We start from the raw sequence: 18,105 nt of genomic DNA, 5'->3' as shown, positions 1-18,105 counted from the left end.
TTTGGACTCCGACGTATTGCATTATATACGTTGCATTGTATGGACGCCGCCGAGTATCAAGTACGGGACATGGGACACTGTTGGTGCACGCCTGATGCCCCCCGTATGCATGCAAATCTGCATGTCTTGAATTGTTTGCTGGTCGGCGTGATTCCTCATGTGCTTGGTCATCATGTCAGAGAATAAAAGGAACCGATTAGATTCAATCTGAGTAACTAATAATCATGATGATAGCACCGCATGGGTAAATAAAAAACAAAATAGAATCTTCCTAAATGTGCTGTGACGCATGCAACGATGCGCTCCCTCTCATGAATCCGATGCATGTATGCGCTCCTGCGAGTCCTGGGTGAAGTCCCGACACAAGCTGGAGGGTTGCCGTCGTGAAGCACGGGTTGCCGCCGTAGTAGATTGATTCCATCGCCGAGTGATATCAAGCCTGTCAGGCTTCTGAAGCACGTCGCCGTAGGAAGTCAGGTGGCCACGAGCGGCGTCGATCTTTAGATCCCATCTGGTTCGCCGTAGATCAGCGCGCACGATCCCCTAAAGGGGTCCCCTACCTGGCGCGCCACTGTCGACGAAATATGGTCGGCAGTCCACCGAGGGGGGTGCCCGTGGTGGTAGATTATCGGTAGGATGCGTGTAATCAGGAACCAGATGGTGACACAAGGCGCAGAGACAGCGATTTAGACAGGTTCGGGCCGTCTGATCGACGTAATACCCTACGTCTTGTGTCTTTGGTGTATTGTATTGAGATGTATACTGTCTGATCTCTATGGATCTGTCCTCTAAGGGACCCCTGCCTCTCCTTATATAGTCTGGAGGAGGAGGGTTACAAGTAAAGTATCCTATTTGGTACTATTACAATATCTAGTACAGCTTGTAGCCTTGCGATGTACAACTTGATCTTGCGGGCCGGGCTACCTCCGGTGGTGCAGCCCATGTATACCCATGAGGGTATAGGGGGTCTATCCCCCACATACGGTAATGCCGGCGCCTACAACACTGTCGATGCCTCAGAGGCACGTGAGGGAGCCTTACCATATTTGTCTGGTATGGGAGTTGATGGCGCCCACAACACTGTAGGGAAAATGTCGGCGCCTGCAACACTGCTTGGGCTCTGTCATGCTAGGGAGGTCGCACGGTACTGTCCTGTAGGTGTACATGGTATGGTCCTCGGTATTGCGGTTGACTTTGAGTGCCCTATCTTACCTTCTCTGTCTGTTTCCTGGTCCCTACCGAGCGGGCGCCCCCGGTCGACTGGTCCTAGTCGGCTCTGATTGCTTCAGCCGGAGAGGAGCTATAAGCAGGGATTCAGTGCATCCCCGGTCAGAGAAGCGGGTCGGAGTCAGAAGTGGTGTTGGGCCAGGCCTTCCGGTCGGAGAGGTCGTCCGGAGGCGGGCTGGAGACCGAAGCGAGCGCTCCGGTCAGAGAGGCGGGCCGAAGTCGGAAGCGGGCGCCGTTCCACCTCGGCCAGGCCTTCCGGTCGGAGATTTGGACCGCCCTTCTGGCCTGTTGTTTAGGTACTTGGGCCGGCCCAAGAGCTGCGTGTTGTTCGCAGTGTTTGTCTGCTAGGCCGAGCCTTTGCTGGGAAGCCGGTCCATGAGGAACCCCGGGTTTATGAACCCGGCACACTGTGTTCCTTGGACGCTTCCTGTTCCTAGCATAAGTACGCCTCACAGGGGCAGCAATAGCAGCACGAGTAGCAGCAGCCCTAGGCAAGTTACGTCCCTCTAGACCCTGAGTTGCACCAATAGCCTCATTCACAACAGCCCAAGTCATAGCATCGTCACCACCTTCTTGAACTGGTTCTGGTTCAAAATTTTCATTGACCCATTCATTTTTCCAATGAAACTCATCAAGCAAGAGTGGATTGCATCTCTTTCCTTTGGAACCCAGCTCTCTAATTTTTTTAAATCTGTTTTCCATCTTGCGGTTGTAACCGACATATACCAACTTATTTAACCTTTGGTGCTCTAATCGGTTTCTCTTTTTTGTATGAACCTACACAAAATATAATGCAGAATCACATATCAATATTACTACCATACTTGCGGCGTGTGCCTGCGTGCCTCCTGCTTTTTGGTGCCTATTCTAACCCTAACAGACCAAATTACAAAGCCCAATAGACCACATATAGGCCTGTTAAACAGGCCAAAAAACAGAGCAATCAAACTAGTCGTCCCTGTCCTAGCCGGACGATTAATCGTGATTGCTCTTCGATTAATCGGACGACCAGCTTTCTAATCGAGCTGGTCGCCTCGATACCCCAAATCGGTCACTAAGGACCGATAAGGATGATTAGTCGCGATTAATCGGACGACTTGAAAACATTGGTTCTTGTATACAATGACAGACATGCAAAAATCTCTACATGTGAATTTATTTCTTACATTTATTTCATATTCGATGCGCAGATGGATATAGAACAGATTTCTGATTATGTTGTCCAGCACAGAGCTCGGATGCTAAGTTTCTAAACACCGTTGGCCACAATTTGAGAAATTGTGTGATTGGCCACAATTAGCTATGTTTCCTTGCAATATTTTAATTCCCAATCTCAATATAGTTTACTGAACCAGTAGCTTGTATGACTTATTACTATTTAGCAACATGCCAACATATATGTACTTTTGCTTGCTGTTTTCCTGTATACATATTGCTGTTTTCGTCACTGCAATATATATGTCAGACTCGTTACCACGTTTTCAATATTTTTCTGTAATGTTGCTTGCTGTTTTCTTCACTTACATTTTTTTTTTCTGTAGTTCACTCAATGGATACAGGTAGGCCCCTAGATACAGGAGAAAGCAGCAGAATTCTAAGGGCAAGGGAGGTGAAAAAGCTGTAGGATCAAATCAAAGGGCAAAAGCTACAAATTGGCCTGCAGTTATATCTGAATTTCTCCAAAAAGTGTTTTCAAGAAGATGCATCACACAGCCTGTACATATGTAGTAAACTCCAAATATGGCACTACCTATACTGTGGATCAAGTTCAGTGTCACTGGAGGCGGCATAAGGATACTTGGGTTCTTGTGGCTAATCATATGAATGAGAGTGGCGGTGGCTGGGATGATGACACAAAAATGGTGACTCTCTTCAAGTCTACTTTGAGCGAACTCTAGGTAATTATCTCTTGCCTAAATATTCATCTTACATGTATTATCTTTGATTCTTATTATTTTTTAATGCAGCCAAATGACCGTGGGATTCTCTCAAAGCCAATTCAGTTCTTTGACAAGTTGCAAGAATTATTAAGTGCTACCAAAGTTGATAGTCAGTAGCTGACGTTTATGGAGAAGTTTCAGACTCTTGGGACAGCCTATGTGATATGCTTTTGTGTATCAGAGAATTATTATGTAATCTTAAGTTGCAATATTTGTTAGGCTATAGCTTGAAAACACTTGTGTGAGAGATTATGAATAGAGCTCATATGAGTTCATTACTTTGTCTGGAACATGAGTTCATGGTTTATTTGTTTCATAATGTGTTGTTCTCAACTGAAAATATAATGATTTATTTTATATCAGATATTTGGTTAATTTATTCTCATGATGTGAAATCCTCTATATATCAAACAATTACTTTATCAATGAAATGCTTCGTATGAAAGTAGTTTTGACACTCGTACACAATGGTAACCGTAATCCAGGCAAGCTGAACAACCAAACGATGATTGGCTTCTCTACCTGCTCAGGCTGACTTCAGCCAGGGCATCAACCAAACAACACAGCAGGTTTTAATGCCTGTTTGGTTACAACACCTCCTCATAAAATTTCTGTCACATTGAATGTTTGGACATATACAGGGAGTATTAAATATAGACTAATTACAAAACTAATAGCATAACTTGCGACTAATTTGCGAGATGAATCTTTTAAACCTAATTAGTCTATGATTTGACAACGTGGTGCTACAGTAAACACGTGCTAATGACAGATTAATTAGGCTTAAAAATTTCGTCTCGGAAATTAGCCTCCATCTATGTAATTGGTTTCGTAATTAATCTATATTTAATACTTTTTATTAGCATCTAAACATTCGATGTGACATAAATTTTAGGAGCGACTGAATAACCAAACACACCTTAGCTTTGTCTGACCAGGCATTCTTGCAAATAAATACAGGCAACTTCCAGGCAGCTAAATAGCCCAGGCAACTAGCCTAGGGTTCTATCCAAACAATACACGAGTTTGGGCTGGGCCAGATGGCCTGCAGCCCTGCACTGGCAGGTTTGAGTCCACTCCAACTACCTCGTGTAACATGATCTTGCCGCCGTCAAAACCTATTGAGCGGGAAGCAAGGCCGCCAAAACCAAATCGACAAATTCCCCATCCCCATCCAGCGGCTTCTGGCTCTTCCGCCAGGTCTGGCCGTCCAAATCCTCGCGCCGGCGGCGCCTTCCCTCGGCTCCTCGAGATTTGCCTGCCACTATCGCCTCGTTTGCCACCCGCGGCGTTCTCCGTTGCCCTCCGCCGCACAGGCCTCCTACGCGGCTACGGGCTACGCCTGACGCCGCCGTCCAGTCACCCCGGACGGCGACATCCGAACGGGCCCCAACGCCCACCTCGCGCTCAGAAAGGTAATGCTCGAAATTTGTTACGTTCTTCTCACGGGGAGTGGTGTCTCAAAGTTAGGAGCTGATGCAAAGGTATGGCTCCGAATTGATTGGCCCAATCCAAGTAAACACATGTAGCCTGTAGTAGATGATATTTCCGCTCCAAAGCTCGAGTTGCAGTGTGTTTATATTTGAACAATTACTTTCTCATACTCATTGACAAGACACAAATTGCTGGTGTAGAATCAGGGGTAAGCAGTTGTGATCCTGTCCTCTTGGTCAGATGCCGGGTTACTATGACATCGATGACATCCTCATGGAGGATGAGGTAATTCTAGATGCAGGCTTTCATCTCCTCTTCGTGTATGATGCTTGTGTTTACGTGCTGAGTATATGTTTTGGCTCTGCGTGCAGCCTATTTCAGTTGTTTTCCAAGTAACTGCAAATGGTGTTGGCCTGCTAGATCCTGGTGCTGAAAGTAACTGTGTAAGTGTCTGCCCAGTGAATTTTGTGCTCCTATGCTTCTAGTGCTAGACGTGTTTACACATGTCGGAAAATTCTTCTTATGTCTTCATATTTACTGAATGCAATTTATGCAGTTATTGAACAGTAGTTCGCTGAGAGGCTTCTTATGCACTCCTTGACTTGTTAAACTGATTAGGATCTTGTCCTGAACCCCAACTGGGAAAGTGGGAATTGGAAGTTTTGCACTCTGGACGAACTTTACTCTTTCTACTAAAATTGCTAATAGGGATGTTTCTCTTGTATAAAAGAAGATCTGAGTTTCTTTTTTATATCCAGGTAGAGAAGGGTGCCAAGGTGGACCTACCATTTTGGCTTGCTCATGGGCTGCTGTCTCTGGAACAAGCTGTGTCAATAAACCCACCTCCATGCTTCACACAGAAGTATGTTTCTTCAGTGTCTGTTATGGCATTACTGCATACACAGAAATTCTTGGAGCTACAGGAAAGCATGGGAGAGCAAGGAGTATTCTTATTTGGAGAAACATACATGGAATTCCCTATCAACAACTTAATAAAAGGATCTGACTTTTCTTGCCTCCATTGTGGCCTACTGTAGTTTTCCATAGTAAATAGTAACATTTGCAGATCTTTCTCTTATAACTTAATGACAATTTATTAAAGACATAAATCTTTGTGAGTCTTGACGGGAAAATTCAAACAGTTATCCAGAATTTGATTTTTTCTGAATGGCTGAGTTCTGGGTAATGAATAATACTGCAGAACTCGGAAGGAGATCCAAGCTGATGCAGCCTGTGTGGATTTGAGGGTTCGTTGCCCGTACTTTTATGAGCTAGGATGCAAGATTGTTCCTTTGTAAGTTTCCTCACCACTTTAGTCATGCATATCATTGAGGGTTTACTGCCTGTACTTTTATGAGCTAGGATGCAAGGTTGTTCCTTTGTAAGTTTCCCTGCTACTTTAGTCATGCATATCATAGATTTCATGGTTTTCTCAGTTTTCCAAGTCTTTTTTGAAACATTGAATGCTTTATTTTCACTGAGCCATGCTTACAAGTGAATTATTTTTGATACATGAGTACAATCGAATTGCCAACCTTTCATCATCAGCTTGGGTGTTTGGTTGAATTGGTAGTCCATGTCTCTGAACAAATGTGCTTTCAGTGTCTTAATGTTCTTATGGCCATCAGCAAGACAGTGTTCATTAATGAATTCATTTGGAATTCGCAAAAACATATTGAATTGTTTAAAGTTCAAGTCGATGTGCTCTTGTCACATAAAAATATTGCTTTTATTCTATGTTAATTGTTAAGAATAGCTTGATGGCTTAAATAGCTCTCAAGCGTGCTGTTTCTATTTTTTTCTTTGCTAACCCCAAAACCAAAAGCCCATGACATCTCGTTTATTAAGGGAACAAAGAAAAAACTGATATGCCATGGCGGGAACTGGAGAGTGTATTAGCAAAGAAAGTGGCTTTAAGGCTTGGATCAGATTGTGCACTGAAAGGTTAAGGGCAATGGATCGCCCATCTGGAACTGATGGTGCTTGTTCCCAGTAATGACAGGAAGTCAGGAGTCTTTGACCTGACTGAAACTTTGAGGAGTTTATTTCTTTGGTGCTGCAAACCTAGCACACTAGATAGCCTTTGTAGATTGAGATGTCTAACCAGCAAGCAAATTTTTAATCCCTTATCTTACTAAACGCACCAGTCTACTTATTTCTTCTTGATTGTGATCAAATACTCATGTGTCTGCATTGGTGTCACTCTAGCTGACATGGCTGCCACCATCTTGTGCTTAATGCCATAGTATATCTTGCCATCCAATGCTGTAAGGCTGTGATTGTTAATATTCTTTTAGGGTAGGACTACGCGGTCATATTGACCAACAATTGGTTGGGGCAAATTAAGGTAAAAGCCAAACAAGGCCTAACTCGATGTAACCTGACTAGGTTTGAAGTGCAAATGATTTTTTGCCAGTCACATTGATTTATGTCTTGTCTAGTCAACACATTCAGTCTCTCTATGCCAACCAACTGTCATGTGAAACATTGATATAAACAGGTTAAGCTAACTATAAAAGTTGGGAGTTTTGTTGTTCAGGATCACTATCATGTGAGCATGACCTAGTCTGTGCAAGCTTCTGTTTGTCTCCTCCAACGAGTAATAGGTCATCCCTTTGCGTTAAAAAAAGTAATAGGTCATCCCTAGTCCCTACCGAGGCATTCCTTCTACATCTTTTATGTTAATATAGAAATTTGAGAGTAATAAAGTATTAGGATAATTGTATAGCCTACTATTGTACCACGCTAATTTGTATCACAAGTTGTACTATTCTTGTACATGGCTGTATATATGAAAGGCACCCCCTCCATAATGGGTGTGTGGTGATTCCCCCAATACCTTTCTATATGGTATCATGAGTTCGGGCCTAGGCTCACCATAAACCCTAGCGTGTCACCGGCTGAGCGCCCTACCCTAGCTGTATTGCCACCGACCGCGCGCTTTCTCCTACCACGGTTTCCCTTCTGTTGTTGCTCCGTCCCCTGGCCGCACCTCCTCCTCTCCCGACATTGCCCTTCTCCGGCCACGTCACCATCCCTCCTCTTCGCCTCTCTGGCCACGCCGCGATCGACGTCACCGTACCGACCTTGCCGACCCCCCCATCTAAACCCTAGCCAGCTGTGCTGGCCTCCTACTACGCCGTCGCCGCCATCCCACCCTCGTCCATTGCCATGTCGACGGATTCTTGGCCTCCAGCGGCACCATCAACTCCCACAGCACTGGTGCCATGCCCGGATTGGAGCTGGCATTGGCGATCTTCGTCGCCCCTACGCCACGATCGTTGTCAAGTGCCATGTCAATCACCCTCAAGTTGAAGCACCCCAACTTTAGCCGTTGGTCAGCCTTCTTCATCTCCCTGTGTGGCAAGTTAGGCCTTCGCTCACACATCAATGACACGGTGGTGGCATGCCCTACTGATTAGGCCTAGGCGATTGCCGACTCCTGTGTCCATAGCTGGCTACTCGGCTCCATGGCGGATGATGTTCTCAGCCTCGACATTGCGCTGAACCAGACGGCCAGACAACTTTGGTCTACCATCAAGGCCCTCTTCCAAGCGAACAATGCTCCTCGTGCCATCTTCCTTAGCCACGAGTTCCACTCCATGACCTAGGGCGACCTCTCCATCAACGAGTACTACCAGAATATGAAGGCCACCGCCGATGCGCTCCGTGATGTCGGCCACACCGTCCTCGACTTGCAGCTCATCCTCAACCTGTTGCACAGCCTCAACCCTCGCTTCTCTAGCATTGCCTTCAACATTGTCGACTTTGATCTGCTTCCTGAATTTGTCACAACCTGTGAGAAGCTGGTCTTCAAAGAATCGTGTCTCACTAACGAGAGCAAGGTCGCCACTCAGACAACACTCCACGCCTGCTTCTCTCTTTGTGGGGTGGCATGCTGCATAAACGGCTCTGGCTAGGGCACTGGTGGCACCGGCAGCAACAGCGGCCAAGGTGGCCACCAGGACAGTGGAGGTGGTAGTGGCAGCAGCGGCAGCAATGGCGAGGGCAGCCGCAAACACAGGTGGGGCGGCGGCCGTGGTGGCGGTGCGAGTTCCCTTGGCGGCGGTGGCAACCGTGGCCCCTCCTCACCGGCTGGCCCTTGGATGTCCTTCACCCTGTGGGGCGCGCAGCAGCAGTGGCTCAACCCGCATGTGCTGTGGCGCCCTTAGCAGCCTGGCGTTCTGGGCGCGTATCCATATGCGTACATCGCCTTTGCTCCCGCCCAGTTCTCCGATTCGATGACTTTGCTGCCTGCCACACCACAGCAGGGTGCCGGCAGGTGGGATCAGGCCAACCTCATGGCCGCTTTGAACCAGATGGCTCTTCAGGGTCCTCAACATTGGTGCCACCGCTCACATGTCGTCAACGGATGTATACTGCTCTCCCACCTACTTTTCTAATTTCCTGTCGTGGCACATCCACCTTGTCGACAACTAACACTACTTTTCGCCTTGGCAATGTCCTAGTTGCTCCTGCACTAGTGCGGAATTTGCTTTCTGTTTTCGCCAGTTCACTCGCGACAATAATTGTTCCATTGAGTTTGACGCTTTGTTTTTTCTTTTTTGTTAAGGACTAGTAGATGCGGCGCGTGGCTCCTTGCTGCAACAGTAGCTGAGACCAATACACCATCTCTTCATCGCCACCCTACAGTTGGAGCTTCGCTACTTCATCCACCCTGTGGCATCACCGCCTTGGTCACCTCGGTCTTTCCGCCCTCGCCACGCTCTAGAACATGTCGGTCATCTCTTGTGATAAGAACCCACGGTCCTTGTGTCATGTATGTTAGCTTGGCAAGCACATGCAACTCCCATTTAGCAGTTCCACTTCTTTCACGACTGCTCCTTTTGATTTAATTCACTGTGATGTATGGACATCTTTGGTCCTTAGCATTTCATGCTATAAATATTATCTTGTGTTGCTTGATGATTATTCTCACTTTTGTTGGTTGTTTCCTTTACACCACAAATCTGATGTGCACCGTCATATTGCCTATTTTGTTGCCTATGCTCACACGCAGTTCAGCGCCATACCAAAGAGTTTTCAGGCTGATAACAACACGAAATTCATCAATGTAGAAAGATAGAGAGGTTTGGGAGAATCACCGCACACACCCACTGTGGGAGGGGTGCCTTCATATATATGTAGGGCCATGTACAAGTACAGTGCGTACAATACGCTAGCTATAAATAGACAATACGAGCTGTACAATAAGCCTGATACCCGCCCGCAGTCATAGCGGGAGGATCACGAACGCATAAACTGGTTCGAAAATCTGAAAACAGCTGTACAGGGAGACCCTTGGTCATGATGTCGGCGAACTGGTGTGCCGAAGGGACATGGAGAATGCGGACTTGTCCCAGAGCAACCTTCTCACGGACGAAGTGGATGTCGATCTCGATATGATTGGTACGACGATGATGGACGGGGTTGGCGGTCATATAGACAGCGCTGACATTGTTGCAGTAGACGATCGTCGCCAAGGGAACCGAGGCATTCAGCTCCTGGAGGAGTTGCCGCAGCCAGCAGCACTCGTCCACCACATGGACCACAGCTCGGTACTCCGCCTCAGCACTGGAGCGGGACACCGTAGTCTGGCGCTTTGAGGACCAGGACACTAGATTGTTGTCGAGGAAGACACAGAAGCCAGAGGTGGAGCGGCGTGTGTCAGGGCAGCCCGCCCAGTCAGCGTCGAAGTAGGCGGTGAGCTGGCCGACGGGTCCAATGCCCAGGTGAAGACCGGCGAAGAGGGAGCCCTTGATGTATCGAAGAATGCACTTGATCAGCGCGAGGTGAGGCTCGTGGGGATCATGCATGAACAAGCACACCTGCTGAATAGCATATGCCAAATCAGGCCACGTTAGAGTGAGATACTGGTGGGCGCCTGTGAGACTCCGGTACTCGGAGGGGTCAGCCACCAGGGCGCCTGTGGTGGCGGACAGCTTGTTCCGCGCGTCCACGGGCGTGGTAGTGGGATGACATTCAGACATGCCAGCCCGTTGGAGAAGGTCGACGGCGTACAGACGTTGCAACAAGTATAGCCCTGAGCTGTCGTGCGTCACGGAGATGCTAAGGAAGTGGTGAAGGTCGCCAAGGTTCGTCATGGCGAACTCAGAGTGGAGCCATGCCGTGATGAGCTGTAGCAACTCACGGAACGACGCCGTGAGAATGATGTCGTCGACGTAGAGGAGCAGGTATGCGACGTGATCTCTGTCCTTGTAGACAAACAGAGATGTGTCAGACTTGGACGCAATGAAGCCCACGCTGCAGATGTACGTGGCGAAGCGCTGGTTCCAAGCCCTGGACACCTGCTTGAGCCCGTACAAGGACTTCTGCAGGAGACAAACATAGTCAGCTGATGGTAGTAGATAGTATCCTCGAGGTGGCCGTGGAGGAAGGCGTTCTTCACGTCCAGCTGATGGATGGGCTAGGCACGCGAGGCAGCGATGCTGAGGACGGTGTGGATCGTCGCCGGTTTGACAACCGGCTGAACGTCTCGTCGTAGTCAACGCCGGCCTGCTGTGAGAAGCCGCGGACCACCCAACGCGCCTTGTCCCGGGCAAGGGAGCCGTTGGAGTGGTACTTGTGCCTGGACAACCATTTCCTAGTGACCACATTGGCACCAGACGGTCGAGGTACAAGGCGCCAGGTATTGTTGGTGATGAGAGCATTGTACTCCTTGGCCATTGCAGTGCGCCAGTTGGGATCGGCGAGGGCGCTATGATAGTTTGCTGGAACTGGCGAGGCAGTCATGGCGGAGAGGTTGAGGCACTCCACTGGACGCAGGCTGCCAGGCTGTCGATAGAATATCGTCGGCAGTTCTCCGAGGGATATGCCACGAAGGTAGATTGATCGGCAGAGAAGCGTGCGATCAAGAACAAGAAGGCAACAGAGATACACGGGTTAAACAGGTTCAGGCCGTTAGTACGACGTAATACCCTATTCCTGTGGTCTGTTGGTTTGTATTAGCTATAGTATGATATTGCGTTAGTTTGGAGGGGGTCCCTGTCCGCCTTATATAGTCCGGGAGGTAGGGTTACAAGTCAGTTAGATCTAAGAGATAATCGGAAAGTAATAACAGATTATAGGGTCTTCTCCATAGAGCGCAGAACGGAACGTGTGCTGCTCGGCGGTTGACGAAATAACTTGGAGATAAACGTAGTATAAGTGGCGTCCGAGCAGTTAATTCTTTACTGAGCTCTCGGCCTTGGCTAACCCATAGTTCATAACGTCGAGCGCGGAGCCCGTGCACGTGTAGGAGGAACATGCGTCACCAAGGAACCGCAACCGACTACCCATAACGCAGAGCGCGGAGCCCGTAGCACGTGTAGGGAGAAATCGGAGACTGAGTCTTCTTCATAGAGCGCAGAGCAGAACGTGTGCTGCTCGTTGATCGGCGAAATATCTTGGAGATTTGGAGAAAAGTGTTCGGCGATTTGGAGAAACCTGTTTGGCGAAATACGTTGGAGAAACGTGGTCGGCGACTTGGGGAAACCTATTTGGCGAAATACGTTGGCGATTTGGAGAACTTGTTCGGCGAAATACGTTGCTGATTTCGTGTTGGAGTTCGTTATGGAGTAGCGTAGAGCTCGGCGACCGTAAGTGGTGATTAAACCGTAATGGAGAAAAAGTGGAGACAAATTATGAAGACCAAATTTTATTCATCATAAAGTGGAGTATATATCTGGAGCGTTTCAAGGATAGAAACGTATAAGGTGCCCGATGTGCCATGAGTTGGGGACATCGATTCCGTCTAAGTCACATAGGCGATAAGACCCTAGTCGGGTAACCTCTTTGACGACGTAAGGCCCTTCCCAGGGGGAGGAGAGCTTGTGCATCCCTTCGGTTTTTTGTTTTCTGCGGAGAACGATGTCGCCGACAGCAAATAAACGACCTTTGATGTTGCGGTTGTAGTACCTCCGCAAGCCTTCTAGATACTTGGCTGTGCGGACGCAAGTGATTAGGCGTTCTTCCTCGGTCTTGTCGACGTCCTCTGTCCGAACAGCGACAGCTTGCTCTTCATCATAATTTTTTACCCTAGGTGCTCGGAAGGCAATATCCGCTGGTAGTATGGCTTCTGAGCCGTAGACCAAGAAATATGGAGACACACCAGTGCTGCGACTAGCTTGAGTGCGCAGTCCCCAGACCACAGCTGGTAGCTCCTTGAGCCATCTGCCCGGTTGCTTTTCTTCTTTCTGATATAGCCTCTTTTTTAAGGCATCAATGATCATGCCGTTCGCCCGTTCGACCTGGCCGTTGACTCTAGGATGGGCAACGGAGACGTATTTCACGGAGATGCACTGGTCTTCGCAGAAGTCCCAAAAGTGATGGCCACTAAACGTAGTTCCGAGGTCGGTGATGATGCTATTCGGGAGATCAAATTTGTGGATGATATCTTCGAAGAGCTCGACTGCTTTCTTTGCAGTAGCCGAGACGAGCGGTTTACACTCGATTCAGTTGGAGAACTTGTCGATGGCGATGTATACGTGTACCGGAAACCACCTGGCGCTGGCTTGAAAGGCCCAATCATATCCAGTGCCCAGCATGCAAAGGGCCAGGAGGCTGGGATGGTCTGCAGCTCTTGTGTTGGCACGTGTATTTGCTTGGCGAAAAATTGGCATCCTTCACAACGTCGGACGAGGTCTTCTGCATCCGAGATGGCCGTGGGCCAGTAAAAACCAGCTCGGAAAGCTTTGCCGACCAGGGTTCTTGAGGCCGCGTGGCTGCCGCAGGAGCCAGAGTGAATTTCGAGAAGTAGCTTCACTCCTTCTTGGGTGATGCATTTTTGCAATATCCCTTCCTTGGCATTTTTTCTCATCAAGTTGTCGTCTACCAGCACATAATGCTTGCTTCGACGGATTAGGCGTTCGGTTTCAGTCTTATCGGCGGTTACTTCAGCGCTGGAGAGGTACTTGATGAACTGTTTCCTCCAATCGGCGGCCAGCGAAGGTACCGTAAGTATCAGCTGCTTGGCGGGGGGAACTTCCTGAATTTCCTTATCTTCCTTAATGGATGGCGCTAGAAGATCTTGAACGAAGACCCCCCGGCGGAATCACGGTGCGAGAGGAGCCTAGCTTGGATAGGTGGTCGGCGAGCTGATTTTGATCGTGTACCACGTGGTGGTACTCGATACCGTAGAATTTCCCTTCAAGCTTCCTGATTTTGGCGCAGTATGCATTCATCTTCTCACTGGAGCAAGACCAGTCTTTATTGAGCTGGTTGATGGCCAGCGCGGAGTCCCCGTATACCATGATGTATTTAACGCTGAGCTCAACGGCTATACGGAGTCCATGGAGACATGCTTCATATTCGGCGGCGTTGTTGAAGGCCGGAAAATGTATTCGGAGAACGTATCGGAGCTTATCCTTGGTCGGCGTGATGAACAGAATGCCCGCACCAACACCGTTGATGTTGAGAGCGCTGTCAAAGTACATCACCCAGTGCTTGGGGCAAGTAGCGGCGATGGGCTCTTGAATCTCAGTCCACTCAGCGACGAAATCAACAAGCACCTGAGACTTGATGGTAGACCTGCTTCTAAATTCAATGGAGTAAATGCCGAGCTCGACAGCCCACTTGATGATACGGCCGTTGGCCTCTTTGTTGCGGAGAATGTTCCCCAAAGGGAACTCGGTGACCACGGCGATCTTGTAATACTCGAAGTAGTGGCGGAGCTTGCGCGACGTAATCAGGACGGCGTATAGCAGCTTCTGGACCTGAGGATAACGAGTCTTGGGCTCGTTGAGAACCTCGCTGATGAAGTATATCGGACGTTGCACCTTATAGGCATGCCCGGACTCTTCGCGTTCGACCACAATGGTTGTGCTGACGACGCGAGAAATAGCGGCGATGTAGATTAGGAGAGTTTCGTCTGGCCGTGGCGCCATCATGATCGGATGCTTTGTTAGGAACAACTTGAGCTGCTCGAAAGCTGTGTCTGCCTCCTCCAACCAGGAAAAGCGCTCGGAGGCCTTGAGGAGTTTGAAGAACGATAGCCCTTTTTCGCCGAGGCGCGATATGAAGCGGCCTAAAGCGGCCATGCAGCCCGTAAGCTTCTGTATATCCTTGATGCATCTTGGTCGTTTCATGTTGGTGATGGCGGAGACCTTGTCGGGATTGGGCTCGATGCCACGTGCGCTGACGATGTAGCCCAGGAGTATACCGGATGGAACTCCAAAGATGCACTTTGAAGGGTTCAGCTTCCATCGGTACCTTTTCAGGTTGGCAAACGTTTCCTCGAGGTCGACGATAACATTGTCGGCGGTCTTAGGGACTTGACGACCACATCGTCGATGTAAGCTTCAACGTTGCGGCCAATCTGTTGATCGAGGCACGTCTGGATGGCCCTTTGATAAGTCGCCCCGGCGTTTTTTAGTCCGAAGGACATGGTGGTGTAGCAGTACGCACCGAAGGGCGTGATGAACGATGTCTTGATTTGGTCTTCTTCCTTGAGGGAGATCTGGTGATAGCCGGAGTAACAATCGAGGAAGGAGAGCAGTTCGCAGCCGGCGGTGGAGTCTACAACCTCATCTATACGAGGCAGACCGAAGGGGTCTTTAGGGCAGTGTTTGTTAAGATCAGTGTAATCAACACACATTCTCCATTCTTTATTCTTTTTTGAACGAGAACAGGGTTTGCTAACCACTCAGGATGATACACTTCTTTTATGAACACGGTGCTGGAGAAGCGAGGGTTGAGGCCGCGCAGGAGGTTAAGGACGAGCTGCGAGTCGATGATGGTATGACCAACGTCACGAAGGGCGTCGGTAGTGGCCTTCATCTTCTGGCAGTACGTGTCGATGGAGAGATCACCCTGAGTCATGGAGTGGAACTCGTGGTTGAGGAATACGGCGCGGGTGGCCTTGTTCGCATGGAAGAGGCCCGCGATTGCCGTCCAAAGCTGGCGAGTGGTCTGATCGGGCTCGAAGGCGAGATCGAGGACACCATCCTCGGCGGTGGTCATGAGCCAGTTGTGGACGCAGGAATCGGCCGCCGCCCACGCCTAGTCATTAGGACACGGCGCTGCCGTGCCGTCAATGTGCGAGCGAAGCCCGAACTTGCCGCACAAGGAGAGGAAGAAGGCCGACCAACGAGTGTAGTTGGGGCGCTTCAGCTCAAGGGTGATTGGCACGTGGGACTTGACGGATATGGTGGCGTAAGGTGGGATGTTGAACGCCGAAGCGGAAGCAACAAGGGAAAGGGCGAGCGATCACAGCTGCATGCGGAAGCAGCAAAGGAACGGCTGCATGCAAAGGCAGAAAGATCGCGATAGGAAGCGGGTGGCGATCGGACACGGGCACCGTGGATCGCGAGCAGGGAGCGGGTCCTCGTGGGCTCACGGGACCACGCGCGGGAAAGGGGTGTGCCGGTGGGGGCTCCGTGTGTCGCGAAGAGGTGAGCGCCAGGAGGGGCTCAGGGGAAGGAGAAAGCGCACAGCCGTAGAACGGCGGCGTGGGGAAGATGCGTGCGGTGGTGCGGCGGCGCGGAGGAGAGTTAGAGAAGAGGAAGAGACCGGAGAGAGACGTGGACTACAGATACCATGTAGAAAGATAGAGAGGTTTGGGAGAATCACCGCACACCCATTGTGGGAGGGGTGCCTTCATATATACGCTAGCTATAAATATAGGGCCATGTACAAGTGCAGCGCGTACTATACGCTAGCTATAAATAGACAATACGCTAGCTGTACAATAAGCCTAATAATCAACAATGCAATTGTTTCAATGATGAGATCAATCTTTTCCCCCCAAATGACATGTTTTCACTTGTATTTCTTACAAAATCATGGTCCTTTCATCCTGGAAAGCAATTAATTCATAGTGGAATATCTATCTTGGTTGTCTACCGATCTGCTGCATTTTCCATTCAGAGATAGTTTATTGTCAGTTCGATTCTGTATGATGGAGAAGAGTTCATTGCTGGTTTTATCATTGTTACCATCCTTTCCCTCTGCACAGTCTACTTTCAGTTCTATATGGTGGAAACTAGTTCACTGATACCACTGGTCCATCTCTGAATCGCCATGATGCATAATTTCATCATAATCTGACAAACATGCCTTGATGCCACAAGTTTTAACTAGTAATTTACAGTTTGAAATGACTTATTCCATGTTGCCCATATATACTGCTTAAATATTTCTGGCAGCCTTGAAGCCTCAAGCTATTTTAGGTATTACCTTTTCCCATGACCTGGTGTAGCTTTTTACGCACACATGTTAATGATGTTATCATAATCTGGTAGACCTTGGTGTCCTTTGTGTTTTTCTATCAATTTTTATGGATGTTAATACTGCTATGGAATATTGAAGCCGTGGACTCACTTAATGCTAGTGTGAAATCCTGTACAGGATAAGTTTCTTGTATTACTTGAGGATTGGTAGTTTATTCCCTCAATGAGCCATTTCAATTGGGATATCAGTGCCTCCTTATGGTTCAGGAGATTTGTTAGTCAGACTCCCATATAAAAAATGTCTGATAATTTTATATTGCTACTTTCCTGTGTTTTCACATTTACAGGGTGAGTGACAAGAGCATTGGCCTGTTCTTGCGATATGCATTCACCAGTAGGTACAAAGAGGTTCTAAGCAAGTCCCACAGTTCTTCCACGATGACAGTTCCCAAGTTTGTTCCACGCCTTACAAAAGAAGAAACTCGAGGTATGAAAGCATCTCCCTGTGGTAATCATCGTAAGGCATGTGTCCTCAACAGCTAAACTTTTTTTTTGGTATTTGTGTAGTATTTGAATCTGCTAGAGAATCGATGGCTGGTTTCAAGAAATGGCGAGCAGGTGGGGTGAGACTGCAAAAGGCTTCCATTCTTGGCCGGAAGAGGAAGACAAAGCTGCCTGATGGACCACCTACTCCTTGAATGAGTTTTAAGGTCTCCATGAAAGAGAGTGGTTGAGTAGTTTAGGTGATGTGCGCTGCTTTGATTTGCTAGAACTGTGAGCAAAGAGAAATGTGAATGGCAGATTAAATCTGGATGGACTATAATCTGGTGTACGTTGTGCACTTCTGTATAGTCTGACAGCAGCTCTGGTCGGTCCATGCTTTGTGAGGAAAATGAATACTTAAACCATGGGGCCCTGTTTGGAGCAAGTGTCATGATTTTCAGCAGGGTATCTAGCAGACTTTGCCATTGCAACTTTGCAAGAGTTTGGGACAATTTCACATGTTCTTACAGGGAGAACACGGGATTGGGAGGTAATGAAATAATTTAGGGTAAGGGTAAAGAGGTTTTACCTTGCCCCGTTGTTTTGGCTGCAAATCATAGATATAGATAGATAAAGTGTGATTTTTTTTGCCACCATTCAATACCATGTTTTTCGTTTGGTAAAGTAAACTCTACTGAGCTTGAGCTCTACGTACATGGTACTGGTGCAGATATGAAAAATCCAGTGTCTTATGCAATGCAATCTATGGTTACAGATGGATAGCATTGTAAAGTTGGTATGAAGGTCTATTAAACTTGTAGCTTATGCTTTAATGATCGTTTCTTTTCTTTTAA

The 18,105-nt window shown here is 48.2% G+C and overlaps 1 protein-coding gene across 2 annotated transcripts; it reads left to right on the top strand.

The window, feature by feature from the left end:
- The first annotated feature begins 4,298 nt into the window (after positions 1 to 4,298).
- On the top strand, positions 4,299 to 17,935 carry LOC136471742 (DNA replication complex GINS protein PSF3-like). Of its 2 annotated transcripts, none has more exons than XM_066469497.1 (7): positions 4,299 to 4,582; positions 4,808 to 4,886; positions 4,973 to 5,044; positions 5,360 to 5,463; positions 5,803 to 5,895; positions 17,116 to 17,255; positions 17,336 to 17,935. In XM_066469497.1, the coding sequence occupies exons 2-7, from the start codon at positions 4,842 to 4,844 to the stop codon at positions 17,464 to 17,466; spliced, it is 585 nt and encodes a 194-aa protein (XP_066325594.1). In that variant the 5' UTR covers positions 4,299 to 4,582; positions 4,808 to 4,841; the 3' UTR covers positions 17,467 to 17,935. The 2 variants fall into 2 exon arrangements, with proteins under 2 accessions (XP_066325594.1, XP_066325593.1); XM_066469496.1 differs by having other exon boundaries at positions 4,802 to 4,886.
- The last annotated feature ends 170 nt before the right edge of the window (positions 17,936 to 18,105 follow it).

This window comes from Miscanthus floridulus, chromosome 8 (genome assembly GCF_019320115.1).
Source record: "Miscanthus floridulus cultivar M001 chromosome 8, ASM1932011v1, whole genome shotgun sequence".
NCBI classification, from domain to species: Eukaryota; Viridiplantae; Streptophyta; class Magnoliopsida; order Poales; family Poaceae; genus Miscanthus; species Miscanthus floridulus.
The sequence above is the reverse complement of the archived record's forward strand: the minus strand, read 5'-3'. Positions and strand labels throughout refer to the sequence as shown.

What these genes read in the sequence shown, in the direction of transcription:
- LOC136471742 (XM_066469497.1), top strand. Translation starts at nt 4,842, where the DNA reads ATGCCGGGTTACTATGACATCGATGACATCCTCATGGAGGATGAG. An exon ending in CTGGTGCTGAAAGTAACTGT is followed by an intron (nt 5,045 to 5,359) that starts GTAAGTGTCTGC and finishes TTTTATATCCAG; the next exon opens with GTAGAGAAGGGTGCCAAGGT. An exon ending in GGATGCAAGATTGTTCCTTT is followed by an intron (nt 5,896 to 17,115) that starts GTAAGTTTCCTC and finishes TCACATTTACAG; the next exon opens with GGTGAGTGACAAGAGCATTG.